Source organism: Oryzias latipes, chromosome 17 (genome assembly GCF_053564925.1).
Source record: "Oryzias latipes strain Hd-rR chromosome 17, Olatipes_Hd-rR_3.1".
In the NCBI taxonomy this organism is placed as follows: domain Eukaryota; kingdom Metazoa; phylum Chordata; class Actinopteri; order Beloniformes; family Adrianichthyidae; genus Oryzias; species Oryzias latipes.
Genome location: NC_136253.1, coordinates 10,157,538 through 10,175,935, shown reverse-complemented (window position 1 = coordinate 10,175,935; position 18,398 = coordinate 10,157,538). Strand labels below are relative to the sequence as shown.

General features: G+C 38.3%; 1 protein-coding gene across 5 annotated transcripts in view; it reads right to left on the bottom strand.

Moving 5' to 3' along the window:
* Positions 1–18,398, bottom strand: part of vipr2 (vasoactive intestinal peptide receptor 2) — a 92,514-nt gene that overhangs the window by 31,334 nt on the left and 42,782 nt on the right. For 4 of the 5 annotated variants that reach the window (XM_023965399.1, XM_078934373.1, XM_023965400.2 and 1 more), the window contains exons 3-4: positions 13,411–13,524; positions 4,526–4,617 (exon numbers count right to left, since the gene is read on the bottom strand). In XM_023965399.1, the coding sequence (XP_023821167.1) occupies positions 4,526–4,617; positions 13,411–13,524 (206 nt within the window). Of the gene's footprint in view, positions 1–4,525; positions 4,618–10,542; positions 10,827–13,410; positions 13,525–18,398 lie in introns of those variants that run through there. The other variant, XM_078934372.1, reaches the window with a different exon arrangement.

Here is an 18,398-nt window from a genome sequence, read left to right as displayed (position 1 = left end):
CAATTTTGATAAACTAAATTTCAATTAATGTAATGCATGGTACAACGCATTCAGATTAAAGTTGGTATGTGTGTTTTATTTGTGTTAGATAGTATGTTGTGGAGTTCATTCAGCTCTAGCAGCTTAACTACAGCACTAAACAATCTTTTGCTTTAATTTTCAATCGTTTTTTTAATGGATTTCATTGATGCCAATGACTTTGTTTGTTTCCTGTCCTTTCTTTTATTTCTTCTTGTTTTGATGTATTTGTGTTTTCTGGTGTTTCAGATCCTTCACTAGGCTAGTGACCACTGTCCTGTGAGATATCCTGAGAAACGTGGAGTCTGGGTTAATGCTACAAAATGTAGTGCAGGTGGTAACCTGCAATACATCCTACAGGCACTTATGTATCACCTGAACACCCTGTGTGTGCAGCATTTGAGCACTTTTAATAAGGATTCATCACGTGCCCCTTACAACTAGTGTGTGGGTACCGTACGACAGCATCATCTGTATGTCATACTGTAAGATTAAGATTAAGATTAAAATCAACTTTACTAATCCAAATAGGGAAATTCAGTTGTAGTAGCTGCAACATAAAATAAAATAGTTACAAAATATACAGTGAAAAAAATATATAGGCAAAACTCTTATTTACATGTACACCCATGGCTTATGAATTGTAGAGTCCGATGGCGAACGACAGGAATGACTTCCTGTACCGTTTCTTTTGCACAGCAGGGGTGTAAAAGTCTACTGCTGAAGCTGCTTCTCTGTTTGTCCACCACTTTAAAGAGAGGATGGGAGGGATTGTCCATGATGGTCCGCAGTTTAGTCAGCAGTCTGTCCCCCACCACCTCCTCCAGATAGGCAAGCTTGAACAGACCCTGCATTTTTAATGAGCTTATCCAGTCTGTTGGTATCCTTTGCTTTGATGCCAGCACCCCAGCAGACTACAGCAAAGAAGATGGTGCTCACCATGACAGACTGGTAAAACATGTGGAGCATCCTGCTGCAAACATTGAAGGACCTGAGCCTCCTCAAGGAGTGAAGTCTATTCATGCCCTTATTGTAAACGGCTTCTGAATACTGAACAACCAGTTGTTTTTGACATTGATTCAAAGCAACCATAGTTGGGTGGCTGCAGTGCAGAGGTAGAGCGGTCGACCTCTAATCGGAGTATCGCAGGTTTGGTTCCCACCTTGCACTTCCTAGCATTCCTACTGTTCTGACATGATCTGAATTAACACAATAAAACACACCCCATCACAATTACATGAGCTTACATTACTGAGTTTTATTTTACCTTGCAGCTTTGCTTTTTCTTCTTTACTTTGATGTCCCTTACCATCAAATTCGGGCTCCGTATTTTAAAGATTAATATTTAGGCTTCATTTTACCTGAACTGTCAGTCAAGTTTTTACAAGATGTTATTCACATTCTAATTAAAGTGGCTGATAAGAAAACCTGGATGACCCAGCCTTCTAGCAGCACCGCTTACAAAAAAATCTGGGGACGTGAAAAGGGTCTAAAATCTGATCTGTGTGTAAATGTGGTTTTGCGGTTTAGAAATTAAAGATTTGTATGCATACCAGCCATTTTGAATTGGTAGTAAATTTCAAGATGTGCATGTGTAAATTGTGATTTGTATTTTTTTGAATTTTGTACATTTTTGGCATTTGAGTGTACATGTGAATACCCAGTTACACAATACACAACACACAATTATGCATAAAATGTTTTATATGAGGTACAAGTCATGAATTATGCACACACAAATCCGGTGAGACTATTTTCTCTCCATAGACACCTCTCTCTGGTTTTATCAGTGTGTGATACAGTCAGACAAACTGAAGTGTTTCTGCTTGATGTGAAAGAGGGTCTGAACATAAAAAAAATATTGAGTGGTTAGACAAGATAATTTATAGATGAAAACTCAAATTATCTAACTTATTACAACTGTTCTTCAACATTCAAACCAATTACTTGTTCAGCTCGTCTCATATGCCAACCTTTGAAAAATAAACCTTTGAAAACATGATGGAAAATTTCAGTACATGGGAAACATGTAGACTTGAAAAGGTCATTTTTTCTAAGAAAAGGTTACAAGAACTGCTAAATGCAGGAGCAATTAGAGCAGCGGTAGACACAATAGACTAGAGTTAAGGTTACTATTTGGTTCAGCAGCATGAAAGTCAGGAAAGATTATACATGCATTTGTGATGTGATCTTTTCCACAATAACAGTCAGAAGAAAACAAAATGCTTCTTTTTTGAGTACAACAATTTTGGGTAAAAGAAATGAGGCATACATCTCTTAGTGTCTGGCAAAGAGGACCTCAGAAAGAGAAGATGTGTCACTGTACAATAAGAAGGTTGAACAGAGCAGCTCCCTACGGAGCCCGTGTCCTGACATGGTTAAAATAATAAATATCTCGTTCCCACAAAATAATATGTCGTTCCCCCGCATTAATTAATTTGTGCAAACGAAATAATTTTTCGCGTCATTCATAAACACGGACTCCAAACCAAAAATCTGCCCCTCACACCCTGTGTTGCTCCCTAGTAGGAGAGGGAGTAAACAGAGAGCTCTTAACAAGGAGGGAAGGTGGGGATGGGCTTGCTCCGCCCACAACTCAGAGGCAAGTTTTGCAGAAACTGCCACTCTGCAGAACTGAAGTCATGGGAAAATGACACATATTTTTGAAAATTTTGGCTAAATTCAGCATAATCACAGTTAAACGAACTATGTGAATGTTTTAAAATAGATCAAAAGATGATCGATATAGGTCTTTGATCATTCATTCATTCATCTTCTAAACCCGTTTTGTCCCTTTCAGGATAACGGGGCTGTTGGAGCCTATCCTGGCCACCCCTGGGCGAAGGCAGGGAACATCCTAGACAGGTCGGCAGTCTGTTGCAGGGCCAATGGGTCTTTAATGTGTTATATTATTTGATATATCTCATTTTAATTTCTTCCATAGTCTCTCTAAATTTCTGAAAACCAGAAGTGATGCTTTGTTTATTCAACATTCTAAGTGTTATTTCAGCATTACGATAACTGAACATTTCATGTAAAGGTGGAAATCAGAATGAAACTTTTTTTTTCTATAACTGACAAAAAATGAATAATAGATTTTATCAAAGTCCTTTAGTGATTCACAGTCAATACAGTTTCCTTTGAAAAAAACTTAAGTGAAATAAAATAATTTTTGTGGAGTTAGCGGTCTAAAATAATTGAATCGGTAAGTTCAAAAGGGGCCCAAGTCCACAATTTTTCAAAATACAGATATTATATGTTCTATGGTCTTTTAAGGGAAAAGCTATCTGATTACGTGAAAAAAAAAAGTCCCCAAGTCAGATTCAATTATAAACGTTTGCTTTATGAGGTTTTCGGAGAGTTGTGAGAGCAGTAACATCCAAATTGTACACATTATACATTGGATACGGGTGTTGCCTTTTTAGCGAGACGGAGTTCATGTTCTCAGAATCACTCATTTCTTATCTTTTCTCAGTGTGAGGAGTGTGCAGAAACGTTCACTGTCGCACACAAATTTTGAAATGCATACAATTAGTACGTTCGCTGACCTGAATCTTGCTTTGGTTGCTATGGTGATGCTATTCAGATGATGTAAAGTCAAGACTTGAATGTTTTTTCTGTCCAGCAACTGTTTTATTGGATAGATTTATTTATTTACCTTACTTTTGTTTTTTCTTGACCTGATTTGGAAACCTTCCAGGGCAGCTGTAACATTTGGGTGTCAGTTTTGGGGAGTTTTTCTTCAAACATTAAAACAATTAAGTCTTTTTTTTATTGATATATAACCTTCATGTATAACAAGATGACTGACTGTGCAGAGCAGCAATTGTTTGCTGTTCATTTGCAGTTTGTGTGTTGCTGTGGCTACATCAGCAGCTTATCATCACTAAGTATGAATGAGCAGTGAATGAATTGTAAGCGCTTTGAGCGTCTGGAAAAGCGCAGATAAATCCAATCCAATCTTAATATTATTGTTTTATTTGTAATTCTTAGCCACAATTGTTATGTTATTTTGTTAGTACCAGGGCTGCCTCAGTGAAATCTGGACATTTACACTTTAAATTTGGAGGGATAAAAATGAAGTTAACCAGAAGTTTGTCCAGACTCCTCAGGGGTAACTTCCGTGGATTCTGCCCTCAGTTGCTGCTTTGGCTGAATTCTCGTCCAGATATCCTGAAGCTACTGAATATCAGGAAGTAATATGTACTTTAGCAAATCCTTGAACAGAGCCTTAAGTCATTGAGTATTTTAGATAGAGGGTAAAAGAGAGGTAAAATGCTGAAGTAACATTATATCAGAAAAGTGACACAAACTGCTTATGTGCTACATCACTAAGCATATTGACCTTTCAAAGCTTCTGTCTCTCACCATTAATTAACCACTAACCCTGCAGGCTTTGTCGATTAGACTCCACTAATGCTCTGCTCCATTTCCTGTGCCGAAGGCTTGCTGTTCATCAGAGCTCAGGTGATAAAATACAAGAAAGGAAAGTAGCCGTTTGTCGTACCTTGTTCTGGCTGGTGTCTGACTCACACACGCTGCTTATGTTTGGGAAAACCTCCGACCAGCCGGATGCTGTGCAGTTCCTGCTGATGTTTCCTGAGGGGGAGAAGACAAGAATTTAACCCAGTTCACAATTAGAATTCTGCTTCCGTCTGCATTTGCTAATGCAAATTCTTTTTAAGATTCCCTGTTAAATTTGCAGGGGTTCATTTAATTGAAATACACGATTATAATACACACAACTGAAGCACAAAAGTGTATGAAAGATGTATCGCCAAACACACACGCTCCTTCAAAAAGTTAATTACAAGTAAATAATAATAAAAAGCAGGTTCAAAGTTTCGCTTTTTTGGTCTAATGTTTTATTTTTGTTCTTTAACACTAGTTTTTAGGGGGGGGGATACTCAGTAAACCAAAGCAATAATTGTCTATAACATAAATAAGTTCATCAAAATACAATAGTTAAATTGTTTTTCTTTGTAAAACTTTAATAAACTTAGCAAAGGACTATATGTCACTGAACAGTAAAACAAACACTACATATTATTATTATTATAAATTACATGTATTTATAGTGTTAGTCTTTATTATCTATCTACTGTTTTAATAGAGTTATAGTAGCAAGGTAATTTCCCATTTGTGGGATCAATAAAGATGTATTTTATTCTATTCTATTCTATTATCTATCCGATGAGGACTGCATTGTCATTGTTATCTGAGATCAAACCCACTCGCCTCATCTCCTTCCGAAACATTAAGAATATAAATGTGGAGCTGTTTTCTTCTCAGTTGGAGCGCATTCCTTTCCCAAACTCGTCCAACCCTGATGATCTGGTTTCTTTTTATAATAACTGCCTTTTAGATGTTCTTAACAATTTCGCTCCTGTAAAAACCCGGTCTGTTTTATTTGTTAAATCTTCCCCCTGGTTCACCCCTGAACTCCATAAAATGAAAGCCAAATGCCGCCAGTTGGAGCGGCTCTGCAAAAAAACTGGCTCTCCCGTCCATAAGGAAATATACAATGAACAGATTTTACAATACAAGGACTTGGTTTCTAACACTAAAACAAAATACTTCACTCAACTGATTGATGCAAATAAGGGAAATTCCAAAATGCTGTTTTCTCTAATGGATAATGTCTTTCAACCCCGTAACAGTTTTCCCCCTCATTTTTATTCAGATGAGCACTGTAATTCTCTTCAATTATTCTTTAACCAGAAAATTCTAGATATCCATCAGCATCTCCATTCCTCCACCTCTCCTCCCACCCCGTCTGACTCATTTTCTGTAACTCATATATTCACTTCCTTTTTCCTCCCTGATCCCAGTGAAATTTCCCGCCTCATCCATAAGTCCAAACCATCCACATGTTTGCTAGATCCCCTACCAACATCCCTGGTTAAATCCTGCCTTCCTTCTCTTCTTCCTTTCATTTGTGCCATTATTCACTCCTCATTGACATCAGGTATTGTCCCCTCACTCCTCAAGATCGCTGCAGTCAGACCCATCCTAAAAAAACCCGGCTCAGACCCCAATTCCTTTCATAATCTTCGTCCTATTTCTAACCTCCCCTTCATTTCAAAAATTCTTGAAAAAATAGTCGCCTCCCAACTTTCCCATCATCTCACCCAAAATGATCTTTTTGAACCCTTTCAATCTGGTTTCCGTCCCCTTCATAGCACAGAAACTGCCCTACTAAAAATCACCAATGACCTTCTCCTTGCAGCTGATTCTGGACTCTTCACCATCCTCATCCTCCTCGACTTGAGCGCAGCATTTGACACCATATCTCACTCCATCCTTCTCCACAGACTTTCAGCCCTCGGTATCGAGTCCACCCCCCTCCGCTGGTTTCATTCTTATTTTTCAAGCCGCACTCAGTTTATTCAACTGAATTCTTTCAAATCCCAACCCTCACTCATTTCATCTGGTGTTCCTCAAGGTTCTGTTCTCGGTCCCCTCCTCTTCATTACCTACCTGCTACCCCTTGGCAATATATTTCGTAAATTCAATATTGATTTTCATTGTTTCGCGGATGACACACAGCTCTATCTGTCCAGTAAACCCAACTCTTGTATTCCACCTGCCTCCCTCTCCTCCTGCCTGTCTGAAATAAAAACCTGGTTCACCCTAAACTTCCTCAAACTTAACAGTGATAAAACCGAATTACTCCTCGTAGGTTCCAAATCCACCCTTTCCAAAATTCCTAATTTTAACATTTCCATCGATTCCTCTCCAGTTTTCCACTCCCCTCAAGTAAAGAGTCTGGGTGTCATCCTTGATAGTACATTATCATTTCAATCCCACATCAATAGCATTACTCGGTCAGCCTACTATCGTTTACGTAATATTAATCATCTCCGCCCCTCCCTCACCATCCACTCCGCCTCCATTTTAGTTCATAGTCTGGTCACTTCTCGTCTCGACTATTGTAATGCTCTTCTCTATGGTCTTCCCAACAAAACACTAAATAAGCTTCAATTGGTCCAGAATTCAGCTGCCCGCATCATCACCAGAACCCCCTCCTTCCATCACATCACTCCCGTTCTCCAGCAGTTGCACTGGCTTCCAGTAGCCTTTAGGATTAAGTTCAAGCTCCTTCTCTACACTTTCAAAGCCCTCCATAGCCTGGCTCCCTCCTATCTCTCTAATCTCCTCCATGTTAACACTCCCTCTCGCTCTCTTCGATCTTCTTCCTCCCTTCAGCTCTCTGTCCCTCCGGCCCGTATGGTTACCATGGGGAGCCGTGCCTTCAGTCGCTCTGCTCCCCAACTCTGGAACTCTCTCCCCCCAGACCTCCGTAACACTGACTCCTTTCTGATCTTCAAATCCAGACTCAAAACCTTTCTGTTCAAGCTTGCATTTCCGGAACACAGTTTCTCATTTTCTGTCAGCTGATTTTATTAATGAATCCAATTTATTTATTGTTTTTAACTTGTGATTTTATTGTGTTTTACCTCTAACTTTGTACAGTGACCTTGGGTGTTTTGAAAGGCGCTTTTAAATAAAATGTATTATTATTATTATTATTGTTTACTTTTAGTTGGAGATTGTGATTAGATTGAATTTATTTTAAAATGAACAAAAGTGGAATGTTAAAATTAACATGTTTTTAAACCCCACTTCCAATCATACAAATTAGCAGAAAATGTGAATTTAACTTCCATTAGTTTTAGAAATGCCGTTAAAGGGTGTCTTAACCCTTAAACACGGATTCTGGTCTGTCAACATGCTTAACTGTTGCATTTTAGCTCTCAGTGGGTTCAGTTTACTCATCAAGTCTCCACCCACTAAAGTTTGACATTTATTTTAAAGGACAACTAAGAAGAAGTAAAAAAGAATGGCTAATCTATAATTTTATTGGAACTCTGTTCAATGAAAAGCTAAAATACTAAACTTCGTTGTTACATCTGTTAGAGTCACAGATGCAAAAGGAAAAAGGTCCACTTCAATGTCAGATGCCAAATCGACTTTGTGAACACAGTCTGCTATGAGGGGCAGACAGGACAACGTGACATTTAGGATGTGAGAATCCTTCAGCCTGCAGTCAGACTGATGGAAGTTATGGCAGGAAGTGACACAGAAGACAACAGAGACACACACACATGACCCTGAAGGTGACAACTCTGAACACGCCCCTGCTGCGATGCTTCAAACTATCAAATGTCGGCAAAGCCAATGACGTTCCTGCAAACCCCTCCCAAATATATGAACAACTCGTGTCTCTTGTGTTCACATTAAAATGGCAAAGTTTTTTTCTTTTAATAAGCGGTTGGATGGCTCAGTTGGTTAGGTGTAGGACTGACACAGAGGTGGAATGAACCAAAAACCCAGTCTGGGTCATTGGGCAAGACACTTTGTGCTGCTGCCTATTGGGTCTCCCTGTGCCTTGAAAATAAAGGGTTGGCTCAGGAATGGCATCCAGCATAAAAACTCTCTGCTAAACTACCTGTGCATTTCAGTGAAAGCTGATTTGCTGTGGCAACACCTGATGGGATGTGCCGGAAGGCGAGCAATGTTAAGGTTTAAGAAAACAACAAAGAAAGTACACTGTACAGCAAACTTAAACATTTACAAAGTTTTTTCTCTTTAAGCCACTTTGCATATCTTTGTTGTAAATTTAATGTTTAAAAGTGCTTTCACATCATTAACATGACAAAAATCAGGTTAATAAAAAGAAATGCAGTTTTAAGATTCATTTTGGTTATATATGTTAAGCATCATCAGAAAAAATGCAACAAGAACATGTTAAAAACACCAAAAACACAATTTTTATCAGAGTGGGTCGTTAAACCTGGTCTTCTCCAAAGAGGACTTATTCAAAATTTCATATTAACATGGTCATCCATTTTCGGGATGTGGATTGATTTGGCGTAAAATCAGATTATTGGCATAAATTTAAACATACGGTAGTCATGGTTGTCATTGATGTGTAACCTGACAGAATGAACTGCTAAAGCCTTGTACGAGTGAACCACACTGCTGGCAGAAAAGTTATACACAATGACAGTACAGCAGATACCCTTTGCACATAAAGGTCACAGCCACTTAGCTTAAACTGATAACTCAATTTTTAGGGTTTTGGCAGAGTCTCAAACAGCTGTATGTATGCCGCGACCTCATTGAACCACTGGTTTCGTGAGGGTTGGATTGCCCTTTGGGATTTTTCTGTACAGTCGTTTTCCCACGCTGGAGAGAAATCTTGTCTGATAGCAAAGCTTTTGTGCTGCAGGTTGTCCTCCGCCTTGATTGGTGGGAAGCTAATGGTTGAACCGTCACAGCAGGTTCCTGCAGTGGAAAAGCCTTCTTGATGTCGTTGAGATGAGTGCCTTGTCCAGCAGACTGTAAACTGCTCAGGGACTTTTTCTGGAGGTCCAATAATCACTGCAGCGCAGAGCAATTTAGCTCCTTTTGGAGGTTCCTAGAATTCGGAGTAAAAAGCTTCGGAGCGTCACTTGCTTGCTGAGCAGAAGTAACCAAAATTCTGCCTCCTTCAAACCATCTCGCTGCAGGCTGAACACAGCCGAGCTTGAGAGATGAATTCAGCGCGGTGATGGCTATAAATACAGCTGGAGAGTGCTCATGGGCCTCTGTGGCCACTGTTGCACAACATTTATGTGGAAACTGAGGCAAAACGAATACTGTAGAATATGTAGAAATGTTCTTGGAGACATGGAGACAAAGCAGACCATGACAAACATCAAATTCTGCTTCACAGACAGACGTATCAGTCATGTTTGTTGGCTGTCCTGTTAGTATTACTATACTATAAGCCATTTCAGATCCATAAATAATGGTGGGATTATATTTTGATAGATAAGTGTAAGGATAAAATAAAATAAAAACATTTAACTTTGTACTACAGACAAATAAAAGAAAACTCAATGTATGAACCCAAAAAAACAACTAAATATAACAGAGGATATAATAATTAATTTACAATCAAATTTAAACCTTTGCTGAAAGCCTTTTATTATAAAGCTGACTCAAATCACAGAAATACTGAACCGTTTTGCATAGAAGACTGTCAGATGCTGAAAATGGCGGCATGATAAAAATAAAAACTAAATTATGAGAAAATGCAACCAACCCTCCTTCACCTGATAATACCATTAGGAAGATGATTATTTTTTCATTTTGTTTTAATCAAAGTGTTTAAAAGAATCTTTGTTTGCTTAGAAAAGACGTAGAATACGTTTAAAGGTATAAGGTGCTTAAAGGCACAGAACGTTTCAAATAACAAATGTTAGACAAGAGAATACTAAAAGTCAAAGAAATTCTAAATTCTAAACAACTGATTATTTTATTGAAAAAAAAACATAAACTCAAATAAATGAAATTCAAATATAAGAGTTACCGGTAATAATTTAACAGTTGTAATTGTGTCATGTGCGGGGGGAGGGTTGAGAGCCGGTTGGACCCAGTAGCAGAGGCGGAGGCAGACGGTTCAGGGACAAGGGGGTTTAATGCAAAACAACAAACAAAAGGCGCTGCAGAGCAGGATTACAAAACAAAACTTACTTGGCGTGGCATGAAACATGGAGACAAGACAAGAAGACGTGAACAACATGAGCAGAAGGTAATGGAGCAGCACAGGAGGAAGGCAGAGACAAGACTTATATACAGACAGGGCAGACAAGACACAGGTGAACACGATTAGGGCAGATGGGGACCAAAGGAAGTAAAACTCAAGAAACATGACAAGACAGGAAACCTTTCAAAATAAAACAGGAAACAGAACCAAACAAGACAGAACAAGAACTAAAGCGAAAAACAAGACACAACAAACTAAAACCATGACAAATTAATGAGTTTAATAGGTTTATTTGTCGAAAAAGGGCAAAAAACATGTTTTTACCTAATTTTTTAAAATATTTTTGCTTCAGCATAAACAGAGGTTTAGTCATGTACTTGTAACTTTAAAATTATAAATTAAAGGAGGGCTAAAAATTCAAACTATTTGAAAAGAGGATAGACTGCAAAACATTTAATTAAAACAAAAAAATAGATAAAGGATAAGAAACCTTTTAAATTATTTTACAGCCTACATCACTAGTATTAAATGAAAAATGTCCTATAATGAAATTTCTGTCTTTCATCTAATCCATAGTTGAAGTAATTGACAGAAAATCAATTAGTATACACAAAAAATGAAGAAAAACGATTTTTTTTCTTAGTTTCTATAAAAAATAAACAAGCACATTTTTATTTATCATTAGAAATAAATTTATGCTGCTGTTTTTCAAAAACTTGTGGCTAAAGTGATTATTAAGTGACGTTCCAATAGAATTTCTAAGCTTAAGCATGGATGCAAAAATATTTGTCTCTTATTCTTAAACTGAATTGTTGACTTCACACTTAAAAATGAAGTTGCTCAGCCTTTACTAAATAATAAATATGCTGTAAAACTTGAGTGGCATAGGTCTCTGCAGTTACAGAGAGCAGCTGTGTCGTCAACTTGGCTGCATTTAGATGTTAAATGATAACTCAGGGAGAAAGAGAGGGCACGGAGAGGCCATAGCCTACAACACCATGCATGCATAAACGGCAGATTCACAAGTGCTGCTGCCACTGGAGATGAGCAAGTGTTGAAGCTTCATGCAGACCGTACGCGGGCCAGAGAAAACTGAAGACTGAGTGAGCACAAACCAACAGTACATCTGAGCCCGCTTCTTTCACATATGATCTAAATTGATCAGCGAGCACAGCTGTTACCCCCCTCCTCTCCACGTTTATGTAACACATCTGTGCTATTTCAGTGAAGTTTAGAACCTCTGGAGATCTGTTCCACAGAGGGAACTGTCAGGGAGCTTCGGGTCTGAGCGAGCCGCCGGGTGCTTGCTAATGTTCAGTCATCAATGCAAATCGGGGCAGAACCCAGAACTGCCATGTGGTCGGCAGCTAGAAGAAATGCGATGGGTTCACACGGGAATCCACTGAACGCAGAGAGTGAATCATGGGACATGAGGACAGAGTGCCAGATTCAGCTCCACAGAGGGTCCTAATGCTTTAAAAACATCTACAGACTTTTAAGACTTGAGTTGTTAAACCAGTTCAGTATTTTTGTTAAAGACCCACTCGGACGAAAAACCTGTTTCTGGTGTTTTTAACATGTTATTGTGGTATTTTTCCCATGATAGAGGACATATATAAAGAAAATTAAGCTCTATATTGCATGTCTGAGTTTATTAAAATTGCTGTGAAGCAGAAACAGATGAAGAAATGCAGTTTGCAAAGGAGCGTACTTGTAAAATAAAGCTACATTTGGCAGGCCACAAGCTCCCTGCTCCGCTCCATCCATATGCATCTACTTGTACACGATTACATCCATGTACATCTTTGTTTTCCCCGTCTGAGCTGGAATCTGGCTCAAAATGATACAGCTAGATTGCTTCAATATTGCTCGCTATTTTGTTGCACCAGTAATGTTGGGCTGGGGCTGTGAGGGGCAGTGGTCAAGCAGGTGGGTGCATAATCAGAGAACTCTCGATGATGGGAAATGGTGGCGGGCTTGCTATGCGCCAACAGTCCCTCCCACAATTCAAATGATGTCAGAGAGGACAACGCTTTTTTTAAACTTTTTTTTATTTGAGCTAAAAACGGCAGAATTATAATTAGAAGACCACTGGGAACACTTTACAAAAAATCAAAAGATGATCAGAGTGAGTCCCTTGATAGTAGACTACTGTAATTGTGTTTAAAACATGCATAGTTCACACAAAAATGAACAAATTTCAAAGAACAGATGATAAATGAAACAAAAATGTTTGTGAATAGCATATCCTTCCCTCCTTTCTTTCTGTCAGGCCCAAAAAAATGGTATACAAACATAACTTCTATAAATAAAGTTCAGCCTCAAATACAAAAAGTGTTCATACAAATAAACACCTTATGTGTCCGAAGATTCATAATCCCCTATTGTAACAGTAGAATCTGTCCGACACAAGAGGCCATCAGCTCTTATCTGTTTGCTCAGCTGGACAGGACAAGTAGGAAACGTTTTTTATAATGAATAGTATATGAAAACAAAGAATTTAAGACTAGGGTTTCCTTTTGTGAAGACTGAGTATTGTCATACACTTAAAAGCTCAAAATAGGTAACTTTGGATGGGATAAGCTCTTTAAACGAGCCGAAAAAAAGAAGAAGGAAAAAAGAAAAATGCAAAGCAAACATGCAGTTTTTGCCTCCAAAACCAAACGTGACAATAATGTAAATCCATTTATAATGCAGTAAAAATATCTAGGGAATTATGTCAGGATAAACTTCTGCTGACAGTCCATTTTGGTTGCAGAGATCACACTCGACCTCCCATTCTCTGTCCAAACATCCGCAACAAAACATTAAAGCTTTGGACATATTTTCTAAATTTTCAGTAAATCACAACTCACCATTTCTGCCAAAGATGGTTTTAAGGGCTCGAGGGCAGGGGATCGTGACAGTTTCTCCTAATCCAGTGTGCTCCCAGCATGCAATGCTGTCCCAAGTTCCTTTGCATCCCGGCACTGTCAAATGAAAAGTAACACAGGCGAAAATGTTAACACTTAACAACTCCAGCGACTGCCTCTGCGTTTTTCAGATTTATCAGTGAAATAAACTTCCATATATTAAAACTGTACATAAGAAACTGAAGTAAACAGGCTGACCCTAAATTACATTAATATTTTAATGGATTTATAATAAAAATTAGTTTATTTTCAAACAAGAAGAGTTTGCAAGAATCCATCCTGATATTATTTAAGATTTTTTCTGTCAAAACAAAAAGTGGTGCTCAGCAGCTCTGTTAGTCCTTTTTGGGTTCTAACTGATGTTGATTGATGTTCACATACTTTCCAAAGATACTTTCTGACTGTAAACCAAAAGCAATGGGATGCTGCTGTCTGCAGAGTTTATGTCAGGAAATGAGATTGTTGAGGGCCCAAAGCCAGGAGACACGAGGCAGAATGGAGCAACTTAAAAACTTTTGATGAATAAACTCCATCAAAGCCTTTTTTTTTAAAATCAAGAGGCTGTACCAAAAGCTAAACCACAGAAAAACAACAAAGGCGGTTAAGTGGAGGTTCTGCTAAATGAACTTAAATACACCAAAGAATTATAAACTACAGCAAACCAAACAAACCAAATCATTTTTCTTTAACAGCTATAGAACAAAAAAATCAAGAAAAACAAACAGAAACGGCACCAATCTGTACAATTTATCCCGCCGGCTCCAGGCTGCTGAATCTGAATGATCTCCAAGTGATGCCATGTGTGTTTGGAGCCGGTAATCTTCCGTAGCTGGAGCTATCAACTGGCAGACCCACAGGCAGCTTTATCAAATCACGTGACCAAGACATTTAACAACACAAACAGGAAACTTTACAGAGCCTTCATCAGAGTCAACATCATCATCTGAAATGTGTAGAGATCAATCAGAGACAGAAATTTTTTTAGGATGGCCAAAAAAAAACAACAACAAAAAAACAAGCTAATACAGATTTTGTTAATTTAGCTGAAAGCAACCCTCCCGAAAAAACAAATTAAAAAAAACAACCAATGTCCAGTCAAGTTAAAAAAAAAAGTAATCTTAAAGTTCCGGTCAAAGGCTATGATGTATTTTTCTGCACTAGTTATCGCATAAACTTTAAATAAAAGTGTTTTAGCTGGTTCAGCAAATTTGGAAGTATATTCACACCTATAAAAATAGAGAATGTTATTTTCTTTAAACTTTTTTTTTACATAATTAATATTTTTTCTCTGCAGGAAGCAGTTCTTGATAAACACTAGTTTATCAAGAACTCAACAGCCCTTATACAGTTCAGCTCCTCAGCATGGTTTGGAATTTTGTGGCTTCGCTGTCACCTTATGAGTGCTTTCCAGTAAACACAGGAGGGTCAGACACTCTGAAAAACAGAGGGGCGACCCTGACCCAATGGAAGGGTACTGCTCAACCCACAGACAGAATGGCACACAAAGTGGACAAAAATAGCTCTTCCAGCTCTCAGTGTGAGCTTTAATGGGTGCCACAGAGCTAATGGCAAACAGTCAACTGGGCTTTTTAGTGATAGATGAGTGGAGACAGTGTGGCTGATAAAATGTAGCTCCTCTCCACAACCTCACAGCTAAAGATCCCTCCTAAAAGGGCATTGAGCCAAGGTAATAAAAATGCTATAAAAAGGGACCTTTTAATGGAAGGGAAGATATGAAGCAGAAAAGGCATTTCTGCATCCTAAACTGGATGTGACGTTCATATAGATCTGTGTGGTTGTTCAGGAAACATCTGATGGATTATGTCAGGAATAAAAAGGGATCCACTTCGCTTGCAGAGTCTGTGACAATGAGGGGCAGCAGCAAGCTGAAACAATGAAAGCGTGCATTTGACCACCTATTTACTCAGTTCATCAAAGGTGAAACAAACATGTAGAAAATATAAAAATCATTAATACTGTTACACAATTTAAAAGTACTGAGTGAGAAACCTAGAAATTAGAAAATGAAAAGCCATGCGACAAAGTACAAACAATCATGACTTCATGATGTTGTTTTGGCACCTTGAAGCTTTTTTTTCTTAAATGCTTTTGTTTTTATGTAATATGTAAAAGGTATGCATAACGGGGGTGGAAATTACTCAGATTTTTCTTTCTATCTGCTCCTTTTTCGAACGCTTCACTTTCTAATGATCATGTTTCTTTGACTAATTTATTTTGCATTTGAAAATGAAAGGAAATCAATCAATCAATTAAACACTCAATCAATCAAGATAAATACATAAGCCACACAAGTATTTTCACAATTGCTCGGCTTTGTCTTTGGCTTAGTTCTAAGACAAAAGTACACAAATATAGCAGTTTTAGACTTGTTCAAACATTAAAGTTTGAAAAAACTTAGTCTTAAGGCCCGTACACACCGGGACGAATATTCGCCAGGCGTTATTCGCCAGCGTTTTTCGCCACGTTTTTTGTGTTCACACCCAGGCGATTTTCGCTGACGATGAGTGGAGTGAACATGCAATTTCATTCCCTGACATTAGATGGCGCTTAATGTAAAACCGAAATACTCCTGTACACAAGGTGGCGCTGCGCAACTTTACGCTTCTTAAAGTCGCTTTTCACTCAGAAGAAGAGAGCAAGTATTTACACGCTTGTCAGAATCAAACAAAGAAAACATGAATATTTCAAGCACCAGTAGCTCCAACTGGTGCTTGGTTCGGGGATGTTTTAGAATGTCCGTCATTATTGCTTCGCGGCTGTGTAGACGCTACTTGGCGTCTATCTTCTTCGCTGGTATGTGTGCTCAGCAAGGCAGTTTTGTTTGAGCGCCCCCAAGTTGTGTTTTACTGTAACTTCAGAAGCTCCAGACACGTGAGCAAAAGCGCCGTTCTCATTGGTCGAGTAGATTTCGACGCGACGCGTCGAAAAAAAAAAACGAACCCGAGGCGTTTTTTTTTTTTGACGCTTTAACGCCTGGCGTTTTTTCGCGTCGGTGTGCACACTCTCATTGGGGCCCTTTGTTTAGTCACGAGGCGTTAAACGTCGGCGAAAATCGCCGGCGAAATTCGTCCCGGTGTGAACAGGCCTTAAGACTTTTGCTGGGCCTCAGCTGAAGCTCAGGTCCCATCTGCTCTCTGACTGTCTGGTGTCGTCACATGACTGTTCCTATTTTTAATTTGCTCTTTTCTGCTCCAAACTGTTTAATTTTCAGCTGCTGCTGTCTTTTGGTGTGGCCTCTCAGACTTTAATGGGTTACAAATGACTGGCAGAGCAGGACTGCATGCATTCACATTCATACTAAGAAGCCGTGTGTCTGCTGTCAATATGTTTTAAGGCGGACTGCAGCTCCAAAGAGCTCCAGTATGAGGGGCCGTATAAGACATTATTTATTCTGAACCATTCACATTCATACATTCTTGCTCTCACAGTCATATATACTCTCTTTCGCATACATATATTCTCTTACGCATCCATATATTCTCTCTCTCACATTCATAAGAGAATATATATGCATGCGAGAGAGAGAATATATGGATGTGCAAGTGAGAATATATGTATGCGAAAGAGAGTATCTATGACTGTGAGAGCAAGAATGTATGAATGTGAGAGAGAGAATATATGGATGCGTAAGAGAATATATGTATGCGAAAGAGAGTATATATGACTGTGAGAGCAAGAATGTATGAATGTGAATGGTTCAGAATAAATAATGTCTTATACGGCCCCTCATACTCCAGTGTTGGGAGACGTTCACACCGCCCCCAGCAACACGCATTCAAGTGACCACTTTCTATGAAAAGTCTGCGTTTTAGGCCTAAGTTTTCAAAACTCTAGCATTCATGCATGGCTCTGCATGTTTCTACGACCTTTTTGAACTCTATAACCAGCGGCGTGTTGAAAGTTAAACCATTTGGACTTTGATCCAGGGATTTGTTAGTAACAAATGGATGCTGTCCCCTTTAATTCACAGAAGTTCCAAGTGTTTGAAATTTGTTCGTGGAGAAAAATAAATGAATACATAAACATTTTATTTGGCACCAACTCTTTCATATACCGGAATGTAGCTGTAAAAGAAAATGCCTAGAGCTGGATTTCCAAAATTTGTCTCGCTTTGACATTTAGCACCAAGGGTGAACGCAGCTTACCCAACAAAAGCACCTATCCTAATGGTACCGTTATTCCTTTTTTTTTAGAACAAAAACCAGTAAGGGATGCAGTAACACTTTATAATAACTACACATTATGTTAAGCATTAGCTTAACGAAGACTAAACTCATTATAACTAACTTACTTATAATGAGTAAAAACTTAATTAATTATTTACAAAGCATTACTCCTGCTTTAGTAAGCATTAGCACGTAGCTTTTATATGTTCTTATGAATGATTTATTCTTGGTGACAAATGATTATTATGATGTGTTTAATAATTGCATTTTAAGACTTAATTCATCAACAGTTTAAAATTTTTAAATTAGGTATTAAATGATTTACAAACAAATTATATAGAGGTGGACGCTGAGTCATAAGCTCATTTACAAAATCAATCAAATCAAGATTCATTCCTGTAGTTTTTAAACATTAAGTAATTGTTAGTTAACTGTTTTTGTGACCTAATCTAAAGGGATGAGTATTTATGCCTTCTAATGCTACTGATGTAACGACTCCATTATCTGTTCAACAAAATGAAAAGAGAAATTTTTTTATTGCAAATCAGGCAAATCAAGGTTTGAACGAACTACAAGTTAGAGCACAGTGGCTCCTATTCTTTTACCTATTTACACAACTTTTCATAATGTTTTCTTCCTTCACTTCTACAAAATCCAATGCAGTGTTTTTACTTGTTTATTAGAGCATTTCTCTCCACGGTTCATGACAACATTTCTTTGTTTGTTTTACTTTGTACCAAAATG